At 40.8% G+C, this 15,458-nt stretch overlaps 1 protein-coding gene across 1 annotated transcript; it reads right to left on the minus strand.

Moving 5' to 3' along the window:
• Nucleotides 1-7,230: 7,230 nt before the first annotated feature.
• bola1 (bolA family member 1) lies at nt 7,231-9,202 on the minus strand. Its single transcript, XM_083918096.1, has 2 exons — nt 9,168-9,202; nt 7,231-7,842 (listed from the first exon to the last, which is right to left on the minus strand). The coding sequence occupies exon 2, from the start codon at nt 7,817-7,819 to the stop codon at nt 7,364-7,366; it is 456 nt and encodes a 151-aa protein (XP_083774222.1). The 5' UTR covers nt 7,820-7,842; nt 9,168-9,202; the 3' UTR covers nt 7,231-7,363.
• Between the last annotated feature and the right edge of the window lie 6,256 nt (nt 9,203-15,458).

The raw sequence follows: 15,458 nt of genomic DNA on the forward strand, positions 1-15,458 counted from the left end.
TTGACAGCGAGTGGAGACGGAGGGGGGTGTAATAGGAATGAGGCACAGGTTCAAAGCTAGCGAGCAGGAGTGGGAAGATCACAGAGGTTGAACAAAAAGGTTGAGAGAGGGTGCAGAGGGAGCCTCTGAGAAGGCCTTGAAAGAGCCTTATCTGTGACCCATCTGTCTTGACATGCACACTCCTCTGGTTAGTGCCCTGGAGGGGAGGGAAGGGAAGGGAAGGGGAGCCGCATGCGTGTCAGTAACTGAGTGTGCAGGGCTCAGGGCTAAGGCCTTGGCCTGTGCACTCTGGCCCCGAAAACCAGCCCGACCAGCCCTCTGCTTTAACCCCCCCCCCGGGAGAAACCTCTCATGACTTACTGCTGCGATCATGTGATTGACCGAGCTCCACAAGAGGAACAAAACAACGCATTAACCAAAAAAACAGGGCTGTCACACATCAGCGGAGTTACAGGCGCTACTTCATTTGACAATTCACTTTTCATTTTGGCCGTCAGCTGATTTGTCACACGTTCTTCCGCGGTGTCTCTCTTGTGTTCGGTCACTCAGGGAGGACGCAGGCGCACCAGACCTCATGTGACCGGGTGTGTGTTCACGGAGCCATTTTGTTATCGATCTACAAACTAACTAAATAAATCACGTCCATCAAGCTTTGAAATACCAACACACGATTGTTTCCTATTTTTCCTCCATAACCAAACCGCTACTAGTTTGACTTTCTCTTTTTCGGATCATCTGAAACACTGTCACTAATCACACAGAACTATAACATATAGAACATGCTCTACGTTTACCAAACACTCTGTCACTGCTAATCACACAGAACTATAACATATAGAACATGCTCTACGTTTACCAAACACTCTGTCACTGCTAATCACACAGAACTATAACATATAGAACATGCTCTACGTTTACCAAACACTCTGTCACTGCTAATCACACAGAACTATAACATATAGAACATGCTCTACGTTTACCAAACACTCTGTCACTAAGCACACAGAACTATAACATATAGAACATGCTCTACGTTTACCAAACACTCTGTCACTGATCACACAGAATTATAACATATAGAACATGCTCTACGTTTACCAAACACTCTGTCACTGATCACACAGAACTATAACATATAGAACATGCTCTACGTTTACCAAACACTCCGTCACTGATCACACAGAACTATAACATATAGAACATGCTCTACGTTTACCAAACACGCTGTCACTGCTAATCTCTTACTCCACTGAACTCTTCTTCCTCGCTGTCACTTCTGAACAACTCCGCCAACTCCAAAGGTGGACAATGCGCCGCTTAGCTCAAGCATTAGCAGCTAGCATTAGCAGCTAGCATCTTTTTTTTCACAACGAACATCTGCCATGACCCGCCCCCCCCGGATTGTGATTGGTTGACGTGTGTGTGTGTGTGTGTGTGTGTGTGTGTGTGTGTGTGTGTGTGTGTGTGTGTGTGTGTGTGTGTGTGTGTGTGTGTGTGTGTGTGTGTGTGTGTGTGTGTGTGACGAAGGCTGATATACGCCTAGTCTCTTACGTGACTGAGATAAATAACGGCCCGGGCTATTATTTGATATTTTACGGTAATGTGTTAATAATTTCATACAAAAGTCGCTCCAGAGTAGAAGTCGCACCCCCGCGGCCAAACTATGACAAAAACTGCGACTTATAATCCGAAAAATACAGAACTTTGACTTGATCCTACCTTATTTCTTGACATATTGACTCTCAGCAGAGTGGTTAGACTAAGGGAAAGTAAAGATACTAAATAAATATGTTGTGTTTATATACATGTGAAACCTAAAGACTGTCGATCAGATAGTGGTGTTACGTCATGCTTCACATACAGATGTTAAATCTGAATTTAGAGCCACTTTAAAACGTCATTTTGACTTTTTAGTTCATAGTAAAGGAAGTATTTTAATGCCTCAACGCGGTGCAGAGGTCTACCTGTGATCCTGTATCTTATTTCCTGACCGTTCACGATCATCGGGACATGTACGGCTGGTTTTCCTGCTTTTATACACGTCGCTAAATAAACACTTAAATAAACGGGGGTCAGTTTGCGCGGCCCCTGGTAGTTCCCACCCTTACTGTCCACAGCAAACATCCGTCGGTCCAAGTTGTTCTACATCTCATCCAACCTCCTAAGATGTTGGACTTCACTCGCATGTAGAGCGCACCTGGGAGATTTAGCGTAATGAATACCTGATGTGGTGGAGCAGTTAATGCCGCCTATAAAATAACTCCCTTCCTCCTTCCTGTGGGCCCTGGCTGTTGTTTATCAAACGAGGTAACGTCCTGTCATGTGACCCCTCCTCCCTCCCAGAAACCCACCTGTGTGGACTTTTCTCTTAATCCCTCTCCAGCTCCCCCCGTTTCTTTTTTTTTTTTGTGCTGTGCGCTTTGCATACTTAGACTACTGAGTGTAACTAATTCTCCCACACAAGGATATTGTCTTCTCCCTATCTCTGCCTTTGTCCTCCCCTTTCAAGCCGGCTATTCACTGATTTCATTAGTTGGCGGTGTGTGGTGTGTGAGAGAGAGTTGGCTAAGCTGGGGGGTGGGGGTTCCCAATTAAAAGGCCTTAATAGCCTATTACCATCACCTTAAGTTCAACTCTGTTTTTTCTTTTTTTACAACATGAAACCAGCTAAAGATGAATCACCTGACCAGCGTGGGAGCTTTTAAAATCCACTCTTTGATTAATTAACTGTATTTAGGACTTGTGATTGTGAGCCGCCGATTTTGATTTGACTACAAAAGTGAGAAATGTGCTTTTCCGGTATTACAGCGACAACGTTGTGCTACTTTTTTAAGACGGTTTCCTTAATGAGAACTCATTCCTTCCATGCAGTGACATGAGGTTTAGCATTAAAGACAATAAAGGTAACGACTGTTGTTCCTAGAGGGGGTTTAGATGAAATGTGTTTAACAGACTGCTGTTCCTGCACACATGCTGCACAGATCCTGCAGCTGACCAGGGGGCCTGAGGATGAGGCCGGTCCCCTGGGATGACCAAACCACCCTTTCTCAGACACCCATTTGTCGTCCCTCCCTCCCTCTCTCTCTCTCTCTCTCTCTCTCTCTCCCGATGGATGACCCTGCAACCAGCAGGGGTCAGCTGCGCAGAAGGAGCCCCCCCGCACCCCTGCCCCGGGTCCGGAGCCGCGGCGTAAATCAGCGGCTGTTCATCGCGGGAACCCTGCCCTGCCCGAGGTCTCAGCCCAGCCTGGCACCATCTGTCCCGGGGCTCTGACGCAGACGCAGCGCTGCCAAGGTGGGTTCCCACTGACCCGCTGCACCCTCCGGGCCACATGGGCCAGACCTGGGCCCGGAGACGGATCCATCACCACGGAGTCTCAGAGAACATCTAGTGTACATGGACTCTGGATGAGCTGATACAGTGGACGCAAAATTGAAGTAAAGGTGGACACAGAAAAGCTGGTGAATAGAAATAATGCCAATAGATTATTTATGATATTTAATTTAGAGCTAATTTAACTGAAGGGACACAATAAAGTGCTGTACTTCCATTTCATGCTACTCCACTATACTTTAAAGGGGAATATTGCAATTTTTACGCCACTATATTAATCTGACAGATAACTTTCTTAATGTTTTATGTAAAAAACATATGATACGCTTATAAAATACAATACATACGTGGTTTTTGACACAAATCAGTGTCCAGTCGTGGGTCCCCTTTCACATTTCAGATGTCTGAGCTGTTAGCAGTTACACCAGAGAGGGATTTTCTCTCTAAACGTCTCAGATTGTTTTAAATAACTTTGAATTTTACAATATTTAACCATGTCTCTATGTCTGGAGCACTGTTGCCACTGTTATGTTGATGTCTTCTTGTTTGTTTGTGTCATTAATGTCATTTATGTCGTCTATGTGTGTGTGTGTAAGCAGCCTACTCTTTTTACCTGCAACCAAATAGGGCACAATAAAAGTTACCTCACCTTATATTCCATAAAAAAGCAACAATTTAACTTCCCTCTCCTCCATGACCCGACGTCATCAACAACAGTGAAATGCTGATTACACATCGATGCATCAGTCTCTGTCAAATCGTTCCCTCCGAGGTGACTGCTGTTACTTTAGTTTCTGCTAATGCTACGTACACGCAGGGGTTTGAATGCACTTCTGCTTGTTATGGAGTATTTCTACATTGTTGCGTTGGTGCTTTTACTTAAGTGAGGACCTGAGTTCTTCTTCCACCTCTGGTAAGACTAAAATAATTAACATTTTAAGCCGACTGCATTTATAAACGTGCCATCCTATTATGGAAAGCACTTCTTAGTTTAATAATGTACACACGTGTATCAGCTTCTATACGTATTAACTTTAATTCAGCTTTTTTAACTGGATGGATTTAATTAGAAACGCATTCATGCATTCAAGTGCTACCCTGCTAATGAAACTACCCCTTTTTATGATCATTATTATTCTGATAAATCTGAGCGATAACGTCTTAATAGACCCTGGCATGGTGCAAACCGACTTCAGCTGCACAGGGAAGCAATAACAAAGGGTTATTAAAGACCACTAGAATAATGATGTACTGTGACTGGACAGAAGTACTGCTGAAGTGGAAGATCACGCGTGTGAAAAGCTCCTCACGTGGAAAACACAACGGTTCGTGTGAAAGGGCCGATGTGGCGTCTTAATCTTAAACATATTTCGTTAATAAGAGTTTTCTTAGAGATGCTAAATTAAAAACAAACTCATGATGAGGCCTTAGTTACTCTCACATTGCTGCTATCCTCGACAAAAGTAGGAAATAACCTTATACGCATTAGTTTAAATGAAGGCAAAATCACCTGTGTTAGAATACAGTTAAAGAAAAGTGCACTTGTAATTCCCCCTCTGGCCCAAACAGTCACAGTCCAATAATGAAGGTGCACTGGCCGACCTGTTTTTGTGCTGCGTAGCTGCCACGGTCAATAGGTGATGTACTACTCACACATGTAAAACAGCCCGGGACAAGTCTCTGCACTCCACCTCATCACCCTTGACGACTTGACGTCTTTCCCCTCTCCATCATAACAGCACCTGGAATTGTGACACGTAAATCTTATCGGCAGAGACAGTCTGCGGGTCCCCGGGCAGTGCGGCCCGGCTTATTGCTTTCTCCCACAGCCCCGACCTTGCTGCTCGCCCCCTTAGGCCCGGCTCTAATGGGCGAGCAGGGGTCGTAAAGTGGTTGTGTTACTGTTTTCCTTTTTCCAAACCAGTGACACCAGTTGTTCACCCTCTTCACCGGGGCCTTTTGTGAGGCCTGACAGGCTGTCAATTCCAGGCGGAGGATGATTGCAGAAGACGACACGCATTACCTTGAGGTGACACCGCATTCCACCGAAGGCTCGTCTTTATGAGCCAACAATGACTTTGAGTAGTGTTTGCAGCAAAGCAGGAAAAGTTCTCGTAGGCGCTGGTGTGTGTGTGTGTGTGTGTGTGCTCGGTGCAGTCTCATTCTTGCTTAAAAAACGGAGTCATCTCGCAGAGTAATGATAACTGGGGTAAAAGATCGTTGTTTGTTTAGACTCCCACCGGCGATTTTTGACATGCATTTGTTGCCTTATCACTGTCACGGGCTCGAGGAGGGATTTTTGGCCGTCATCGGGGTCGAGGGTAGGACAAGAAGACCTTCACGGTGACAGCTACAACCCTGGGACCAAAATAGACGCCCACCCACCCACCCACACACACACACACACATACATACATACATGTATGCATGCAAACACAGTGAAGAGTGTGTCATTCTGAAATCCCCGCAAACTACTGAACATTTTGTACTTTTGTCCTCTCGTTTGTTCGGCCAATTACAGGAAAGCTAATACAATAATTAGCCAATAAATCTAATTTAGCAGTCATTTATGATTCATAGGATAACTGTATCAATGACTTCTGTCCCCCTTCATTTAAGACACTTTGTTTGTGTCGTTTGCTTTTATGCGTTTTAACTAAAACAGCTGATATTAGATTTTGATTTTAGGATTATTGGGTGGTTCAGTGTCTCACACATTAGTGCTGGGCTGACTTTTGTTCTCTCTACATTGTTTTTTTAGTGAGACTACACAAACAATCACGGGGAGAAAAAGAAAACTGAGTGGAAAATTTGACTTTTCGGTGAATAATGAAGGCATGTTGTGTTTACCAGCCTGTTCACACAGTTTGTCATATTGTTTGTGCGCACACTGCCCTCCTGTGTTGAGCTGCCGGTACTGAAATGATGATCCAAGCACAAGAATAACATGTCAACTACACGAGTCACTGTCAAACATCACTTAATTGGTGTTTGCTGAACTAGAGCCACTACTATCTTACTAGAAAAGATCATTTTTCAATTTACATTTATTTCATAACACTGTTATATATGTTTTTATATTAGCAATGAAATCACTGAGGACTTTTACTGATATAGATAATCCTCCTATAAATACAATTTGCACATGTTCTGTCTCTGAGCACTGATCCGCTTTTATATTTTTAATGTGTTTTATTTTGATTTATCGTGTTAAGTTGTGTGTTGTTTTGGTTTTAAATGTGAAACTTGTGTGTGTTTACGCTGCTGTCTTGGCCGGGACTCTATGGAAAATAGATTTTAAATCCCAATGGGAATATTCCTACAGGTTAAATAAAGGGTATTTATTCATCCATCTTTAACCTCTTGTCCCTGTCGGGGTCGTGGGGGGCTGGAGCCGATCCCAGCTGACATCGGGCGTGAGGCGGGGTCCACCCTGGACAGGACGCCAGTCTATCACAGGACACATAGAGACAAACAGAGACAGACAACCATTCACACCTACGGGTGATTTAGAGTCATCAATGAACCGAACACCTGCACGTCTTTGGACTGTGGGAGGAAACCGGAGAACCCGGAGAAAACCCACGCAGACACGGGGACAACATGCAAACTCCACACAGAAGGGCCCCAGCAGGGATTCGAACCAGGAACCCTCTGGCAGTGAGGCGACAGTGCTAACCACCACTCCACTGTACCGCCTAATTTCATTTTTCATTACCCGTTTTTTTATAAAGGGTAATGAAAAATGAGATTAGCCTATGAAATTGCCTCTGTATTGTCCTAAATCAACTGCCCAATGTGAAGGGACGAGCTATTATAACATTTGTTTGATTGCCCAAAATGCACCTTTAAACACAATGCTGATTTAAAGTACACAGTTCATGTTTTAATGTGATAGAATAACCATAGACACGCATTTTTGTATTGAAATCTGAAGCAGAATCCTGAGTGCTATTAATAAAATGGCCTCTTCTACAGCATCCACCTGCCTTCTGCACGGTTCAGTCCAACAGCGTCACAGTCCGACCCTTCACTCCCGCCCCCCGGCCTTCAGCTTCTCCTCCACTGTGTGATCTCCCTTCGAGCCTCCCATGCACGGGGGACTCTTAGCCAGGGAGGGGTTATTTCCCCACTGCTCAGGAGTCTTTGCCTGGATAGCCAGCGCATGAACGCAGCTACTTAACTCCACCTTCAAAGCCTCGTTCACCAGACGGTGGCGCTTTATCAGCGGCAGACCCTCGAACTGGGAGCTGACGACCAGAACACGGAAGTGGGATTCAGAGCCGGGGGGCACGGCGTGCATGTGGCTTTCATTGTGGACCTCCAAGTGGTCCGGCTTGAGCGTGTCAGTCAGTTTGGTTCTGATAGACCTCTCAACGGGCCGGCTCTGGTCTGGGTCCATGTGCGGTCTGAAGTTGGCCAGAGGCCGTCTCAAGGCAAGACTGGAAGAGATGGGACGGACGCAGCGGGAGACCGTAGGCAGCATCAGAGGCTGTGGCAGGAGACCACCTAAGAAAGCCAGATGGGTATAAATGCAGATGGCGTATTTAAGTGATAGGAAAGATATTCATCGTCTTGTAGGCATCTGGATTTAATAACAAGCTCTGAGATGTATTTACACGTCACACTGGTATCAGCCTGGGACATGGTACGGGTAGATAGTCAGAGTTGAAGTATTGGGAGCAGATTCAGGAAAGGAAAAGCTGGATCAGTACATCTTTAATCTTAAATCACCTACTGTACAAATGCACTGTCTGTCCAATAACACCAAGGAGAGGAGTCAGAGATGCTGAGTAATGTCCGCCAGTATTAAAAAACAACTTCCTGTTATCTTTGAGCCTCACCTGAGTGCTAATCACACGATGTTGTGCTAAGGTCGCCTACATTTGGAAACACCCCCCGTCAGTATAATTGTAACATCACTGAATTGACCTAGAGAACAACACCTTAATGTTTAAGTGCTTATTTTATTTCAACATGCTGCTAAACTACACGCTGCGTATTGTTGTATATAGTACTAACCTATGTTTAACCACAATGTCTGTTGCACTCTGTCACATTTAGTTCATTGCTTGGTTTATTTTATGTTATTATGTTTATATTTATTGGATATATGTTAGCTTATTGTTACGCTGATCCTTACCCATCTTTGTATTGAAACTGTTACACAATAATAATAATAAATAAAGCTTCTTGAATCTTAACATATCATAGGTAGAATTTATGGCAGAGCTGTTTTAGGCATGAATTGAACAGGTAAACTTCATTAAGCTACAGCATACAATACTAAGATATTACAATTATTAACATTCATATGTATTTATCATTTGTTAATAAACATACATTAAGGAGGCACATTGAATCCTTCATCTGTGCATGGCTACTTTGCCTGTAAGGTTGTGTAAATGTTTTTATTTATTCACACATTTCTCTTTGCTTATAATGTAGCATTCATGTTTATCATACTTTTGAAAATAAAAAAACGTTGTAAGGATTATAAAAACAATGTAGCGGAGCACACCCGGATACATGCAGCCATAATTCTGACTTATAAGGCTGTAACATTGATTTGTAACAGCGTTAATGTCTTCACAGTGTCGGTTTCGCTGTTAGCTGAGGAACGTTAGCTCAACATTTAAGCTAACCGGAAGCTAACTCCCGGCTTGTTTGTTAGCATTAGCCGTTAGCTCTCGTAATAATAAAATAATAATAATAGTTTATGTAAGAACAGTAAGATGTTGTAACGGCTCCATATTAAATAATACACCCGTTTATTAACACACTAAAGTTTATCACAGAGGCGGCGCGTAAAGTGGATTCAGTGAACTACTCACCTCTGCTAAAGTCAGTTGCCTGGTACCGATACGCAACTTACCGGAAGTGCTAGAACGCACTCTGGGGGTTGTAGTTTTTTAACGCGTTGTAGTCCGGTAGCCTCAACTGCAGGATTTTAACCATTTACAGAGTTTGTTATATATTAAATATGGAATATTATCTGTTATATATTAAATATGAAATATTATCTGTTATAAATTTAATATGAAATATGTTATATATTAAATATGAAATATTATCTGTTATCTATTATACAAGGAAGCACGTTTCCTCCGGTGTGATGAAAACAAATACATGTGTGTTTCATTTTAATGAGTTAGAATCTGAAAATAAAGATTTAGTGTCTCAGTATCTTCAGGAAGTGTTATTATTTTAAAATACTGTACTAAGTCCTTATTTTGAATCATTTATTTTGAGATATTAACTCACTATAATGATACTTTCTCATTATTTTGAGACACTTATTAGGTAGGAATATTTAGTCAATATTTTGAGATACTACATCATCATAATGATACTTTCTAATTATTTTAAAATACTTTCTCATGATTTTCAGATACTAAATCATTATTTTAAGATTCTTTCTCATTACTTTGAGATACTAACTCATTAAAATGAGACCTAACTATTTTGAGATACTTTCTCATGATTTTGAAATACTAAGTCATCATTTTTAGATACTAATTCATTATAATGAGACTTTCTAATTATTTTAAGATACTAAATCATTATTTTTAAAAACTATCCCAATATTTTGAGATACTAAGTCATTGTTTTAAAATGCTTTCTCATGATTTTGAGACACTAAGTCATTATTTCTAAACACTTAAATCCCAACTCATTATAAAGACTCACAGGATCTTTATTTTCCTCACGCTGGCAGAAATGGGCTTCAGTAAAATAATGAGACTTTCTAATAATTGTGAAATACTAAATCATTATTTTAAGATTATTTCTCATTATTTTCAAATACATTCTCATTATTTTGAGATACTAAATTATTAATTTGAGATACTAAATCCTTATAAAGATACTTTCTAACTATTTTAAAATACTTTCTCATTATTAAGAAATACTTTTTTCATGATTTTGAGATACTAATTCATTATAATGAGACTTTCTAATAATTGTGAGATACTAAATCATTATTTTATGATTATTTCTCATTATTTTGAGATACTAAATCATTATAATGATACGTTCTCATTACTTAAAGGTACCAAGTCGTGATTTTGAGATACAAACTCATTATTTTTAAAAACTTTCCCAATATTTTGAGATACCGAATCATTAATTTAAGGTACTTTCTAATTATTTAGAAATACTAAATCATTATTTTTAGATACTAAATAATTAATTTGCAATACTAACTCATTATTTCTAAACACTTTCTCATTATTTTGAGACACTAAGTCATTATTTTTAAACACTTTCTCTTTATTTTCAGATGCTAACTCATTGAAAAGACTCACAGGATCTTTATTTTCCTCACGCTGGCAGAAATGGGCTTCAGTAAAATAATGAGACTTTCTAATAATTGTGAAATACTAAATCATTATTTTAAGATTTCTCATTATTTTCAAACACATTCTCATTAATTTCAGATACTTTCTAACTATTTTTAAATACTAAATCATTATTTAAAAATACTTTTGTCATTATTTTGAGATGCTTATTCATTATAATGAGACTTTTTGATAATTGTGAGATACTAAATCATTATTTTAAGATGATTTCTCATGATTTTGAGATGCTAATTCATTATAATGAGACTTTTTGATAATTGTGAGATACTAAATCATTATTTTAAGATTAATTCTTATTATTTTAAGATACTAAATCATTATTTTAAGATTTCTCATTATTTTGTGATACTGAATCATTACTTTGAGATGCTAACTCATTATTTCTAAACACTTACTTATTAGTTTGAAATACTAAATCCTTATTAAGATACTTTCTAATTATTTTTAAACACTTTCTCATTATTTTAAGATACTAAATCATTATTTTTAAACACTTTCTCATTATTTTAAGATACTAAATCATTATTTTTAAACACTTTCTCATCATTTGAGATACTTTCTAATTATTTTCATATGCTAACTCACTATAAATACGTACAGGATCTTGTTTTTCCTCACGCTGGCAGAAATGGGCTTCAGTAAAACACACAAACCAACATTTACTGACATAAAGAAATAAAGTAAAGAATGACTTTTCATACTTTTTGTTTATTTCATGGTTCTTTGTTGTCCACTGTGATTCCGGAGGGTCGGCTGCACGGCGTCGTGCAAACCCGCTCCAAAACCAACAAGGAGAAAAAATAAGAAAAGAATCTCACACACCTTTTGAACAGAAGTGATGCCGTCACATTTACGCTAACTATGACTCATAACCGCGTTTTAACATTGATGTATTTACTTATATTTCATTCTCATTTACAAAATACACAAAATCAAAGACAACACACAGCATTGTTCATTTACACTTTGTTTTTTTTAGACCTTTTTTTTATATTCATGGTTCCACGAACAGTTTCTACACTCACAGATAATCGGCTACGGTTGCTACGGCACGGCACGATGACAAAGGTGATAAAGTCTTTGTTACATTTAATTAATGGCAATGCAATCTTATTGACAGAAGCCTCGAGACTTAGGGTTGTTTCCGAGAGCACGCGATTGTTAGCTGTGTCATTATTAAGCCAACACTCAGCGTTTTAGTGGACGAGGCCAGCGTGTCGTCACGTGCTCCGGATCCACGAGAGAATAAGAGACGAATACCCCAAAACACTTATTGCTTTGTTAACTTTTTGCACTCACGATTGACTGTTGCTCGGGCAACGAGTTGATTATACAAAAAAACCCCTGTAAAATAAGCTAAGATATGCATCTACGAGAAACGTCTTTAACTGGGACGGAGCCTGGACTGAGTCACTGAGGCGGCGTTATCGCTTTAAACGGCGCTCCGTGTTGAACAAACACACCTTGACATCGCTGTTCTTAAATTTCATGGGTGATACAGGACGACACACAGGAGATAGGACCGCTGACGCTGTTATATTTGTACAGTTAATGTGCATTTATATACTAACAATGTGCTTTTTAAAGGGGGAATGTTGTTTTCTGACTTGGTGGCCATTTTGGCTCGTGACGCCGCCATTTTGTCTTGCAAAACAAAAGCGCCTGGACTTGAAAAGACTCTCAGGTGAGTCGTGAAACGTCTTCATTATCATAATAAGTCCAGTTGTTCATATTTTACACGATCGATGGCTGGAAACGTACAAAGACTCTCTGCAATACAGTTCCAGGGGGTCAAAAGGTTTGAAGAGCTATCTTATTAGTTCTATTATAAGTACTTTTATTTACATATATTCATATCTATAACGGAGAACGGACGGTGTAATGTGTAAACTCAGGCCATAGAAAATATTTGGCAATAATTGATGAGAGGTGGTGGTCATGGCACGCTCATAGGTAACGGGTCGGATGTCAAATTTGGGTCGGTGTGAGAGCGAGGGAGCGAACGTGAGGGGCAGGTCATCGACGCTCGCAGCACCTATGTTCACAACTGCACTCGCGTTCCACAATCTTGTCATTACGGTAACTTTTGGTCTTTGTGCTCGTGCTAAACGCTCGCCTCGTTCTTCGCTAAGTCTCTGGCGAGGCTGCATGCGATTGTGCATGTACGACAGCGTACATTTAGTGCATTTAACGCGTTGTCTGTTTGTTTAACCGTCTTGCGTCTACGTATGGCTGCTATCCTACAAAATGGCAGTTTGGAAGAAAGGTTTTTTTTGTTGTTGTTGTTAATCTGACGTGTTAATGATTGATTTTCTTTACCCGTGCAATTGTGAACATACCGGCCGTGCGTTCTAGATCCGGAGAATGTGGCGATGATATTTCGCCAACACTCTGTGTGCTGTCACCAACATGGGGTATATGACAATCAGCCCTTGGCAGTGAGTCATCTACGGTGAATCAAAGCTACATCTGTATAATAACCTATACCCACATTAGCAGAATGATCATTTTCAGCCGCAATTCATCCTCAATGTTCAACATGTGATGCGTCCCAAAGGAAAAATAAGAATAAAACAGAACAACTCTGTTAAACGCTGCTCTTTTCTTTGCTTTCTTTACTTTATGGGTGTCACAGTGATCCAGTAAAGCTCCGCTGTGGCTGCAGGTTTTCATTCAAACCAATCAAAAACACACCTGGTCGAACAAATCAACTGTGTGAAGACAGTTCAGGTGATGGAGTAAGTCAAGTCAGGTGTGTTCTTGCTTGGTTGGAATGAAAACCTGCAGCCACAGCGGAGCTTTACTGGATCACTGTGACACCCATAGGTGCTTTATTTTAATAATGCTAGCATCTAATCCTTCATCCGGTCTCGATCCGAGGGCAAAAGACGTGTTAATTCCAGTGTATCATCACACCAAGTCCAGTTATCTGCACAGCTCGACCCAAAACCGTTCACAAATCCGAGCGTTTGCCAAATATGAAATGGTAAAAGACATTTAACCAGCGCGTTCTAGCCTTCTGGATCCTCTGAGGCCAATCTGTGAGATGTTTGCAGAGTAAACTCAAATCAAGGGAAAGCATCTTTCAGTCATTATGCAACAAACAGCTGGAATCAACTTCCTGAAGATGTGAGTCTTTCACCCACTCTGACCACTTTTACAACTACACTGAACACTTTTATGTTCACCTCAGCTTTCTGCTAAATTTCTGCACTTTTAACGTCCGCACTGTTTTTATTATTGTCCTTGTTTTTATCCTCTTTGTCTTTCTGTAATGCATTTAAATCCATGACATGTTGCTGTGACGCGCTTTGAGTCTGCTTGTGTATGAAAAGTGCGTTACAAATAAAGTTGCCTTGCCTTAAAAAATCAATTAAAATCTCAATATTGCACGAGAGGGTTCAATATTGCACTAAGACGCACGCTCACGTTAACAGAAACATTCAGTTCACACCAATGATTAGATTATAGTTTCTCCGTCGTCCCGCGCACGCCTGCACTAAAAACCATCAAAACTAAAGGGGAAGTGGAACTTTTTTTTGTCCTCCCTCGTGATTACCTGCTCTTCTTCCACACGCACACACACACACACACACACACACGTGCATGATTGAAGGTAATAAAGGACTATTCTCACGTGTGCTTTAAGAAGAGTTTGGTGCAGTTCATCAATGGTTACGGTGTCACAGAATAAAAGCACTGTGCTGTCTTTTGCAGGAAGAATAAAATATCAGGGTGACGTAAGCCGGCGATGCGACCTTTCCCCTAACGCTGTTTAAATGTTGGACTCTCTATAGATTCATAGATTAACGTACACACTCTGTGACATGCATAACACCATCCAAAACGTATATTATAAGAGACAAACATGGAAACTGGAAGAGAAGGGGAGGTACTAAAAAGGCCTTTCTTACAAAGGGACACACGGTGTGATTGCGTGACTCTCTGGAGGGGGCGAATGATTGTGCTTTAAACGTCCACTCTAACAAACAGCTTTGTCGTTGTGATGCAATCACGACAGCACGCACTTTTCACTTCCGCGTGGGAAACGTATTTTGTTAAACTGATTTGAAGGAATGAATGAATGAATGAATGAATGATTGGAAACGATGTTCTTTAAAGGGAGAAGGGGCTCGATTGATCTTCCGACAATAACCAAAGGAAACCTGGAATGTCCTATAATCTATAAAATGGCAGTAAGTCTGTACACCGACACAAGACCTCAGGAGACGAAGGGTGTTTGTGAGAAAGCCACGGGAGCTGCGTCTTGGTTTTAACCCACGCGACGTCAAAAATGCTTCAAATCAAGGCATTAAAATATATCGCATTTTTGATTCTTTGTCCAAAAAACGGCAAATTACTCAACTTAACTGGGTAGGTGAGTTGACTTTGCTCATAAGAATGGAGGTGACTACAGAGAGCTCTGCAGCGATGACTAGTGGTCATGTCTATGAGCCTGTTTGCGCGGCTCATTATCAAGAACCCCCCGTCCCCTGACCTCCAACCCCGGGTGCATGTACGTATAAACGTGGAATCTAAGTGAACTATAACGTCATGCTCTCACTCAACATTTGAATATTAGTTTTGCCTCCAATCATCAGCTCCATGTTTATTCAGGCGTTCACTAAACCCGTCAAATCATCCCCAGCCCCAAATATTTACAGCGCGCGTGTGTGTGTCGCTCTTCTGCGTGGTGTTACGTGTACAAACTTTACTCTATCGTTATGAGGGAGGGGTCAGAGAGAAGGATTTGGAGGGATCTTG

This window comes from Echiichthys vipera (genome assembly GCF_963691815.1).
Source record: "Echiichthys vipera genome assembly, chromosome: 8".
NCBI lineage: Eukaryota > Metazoa > Chordata > Actinopteri > Perciformes > Trachinidae > Echiichthys > Echiichthys vipera.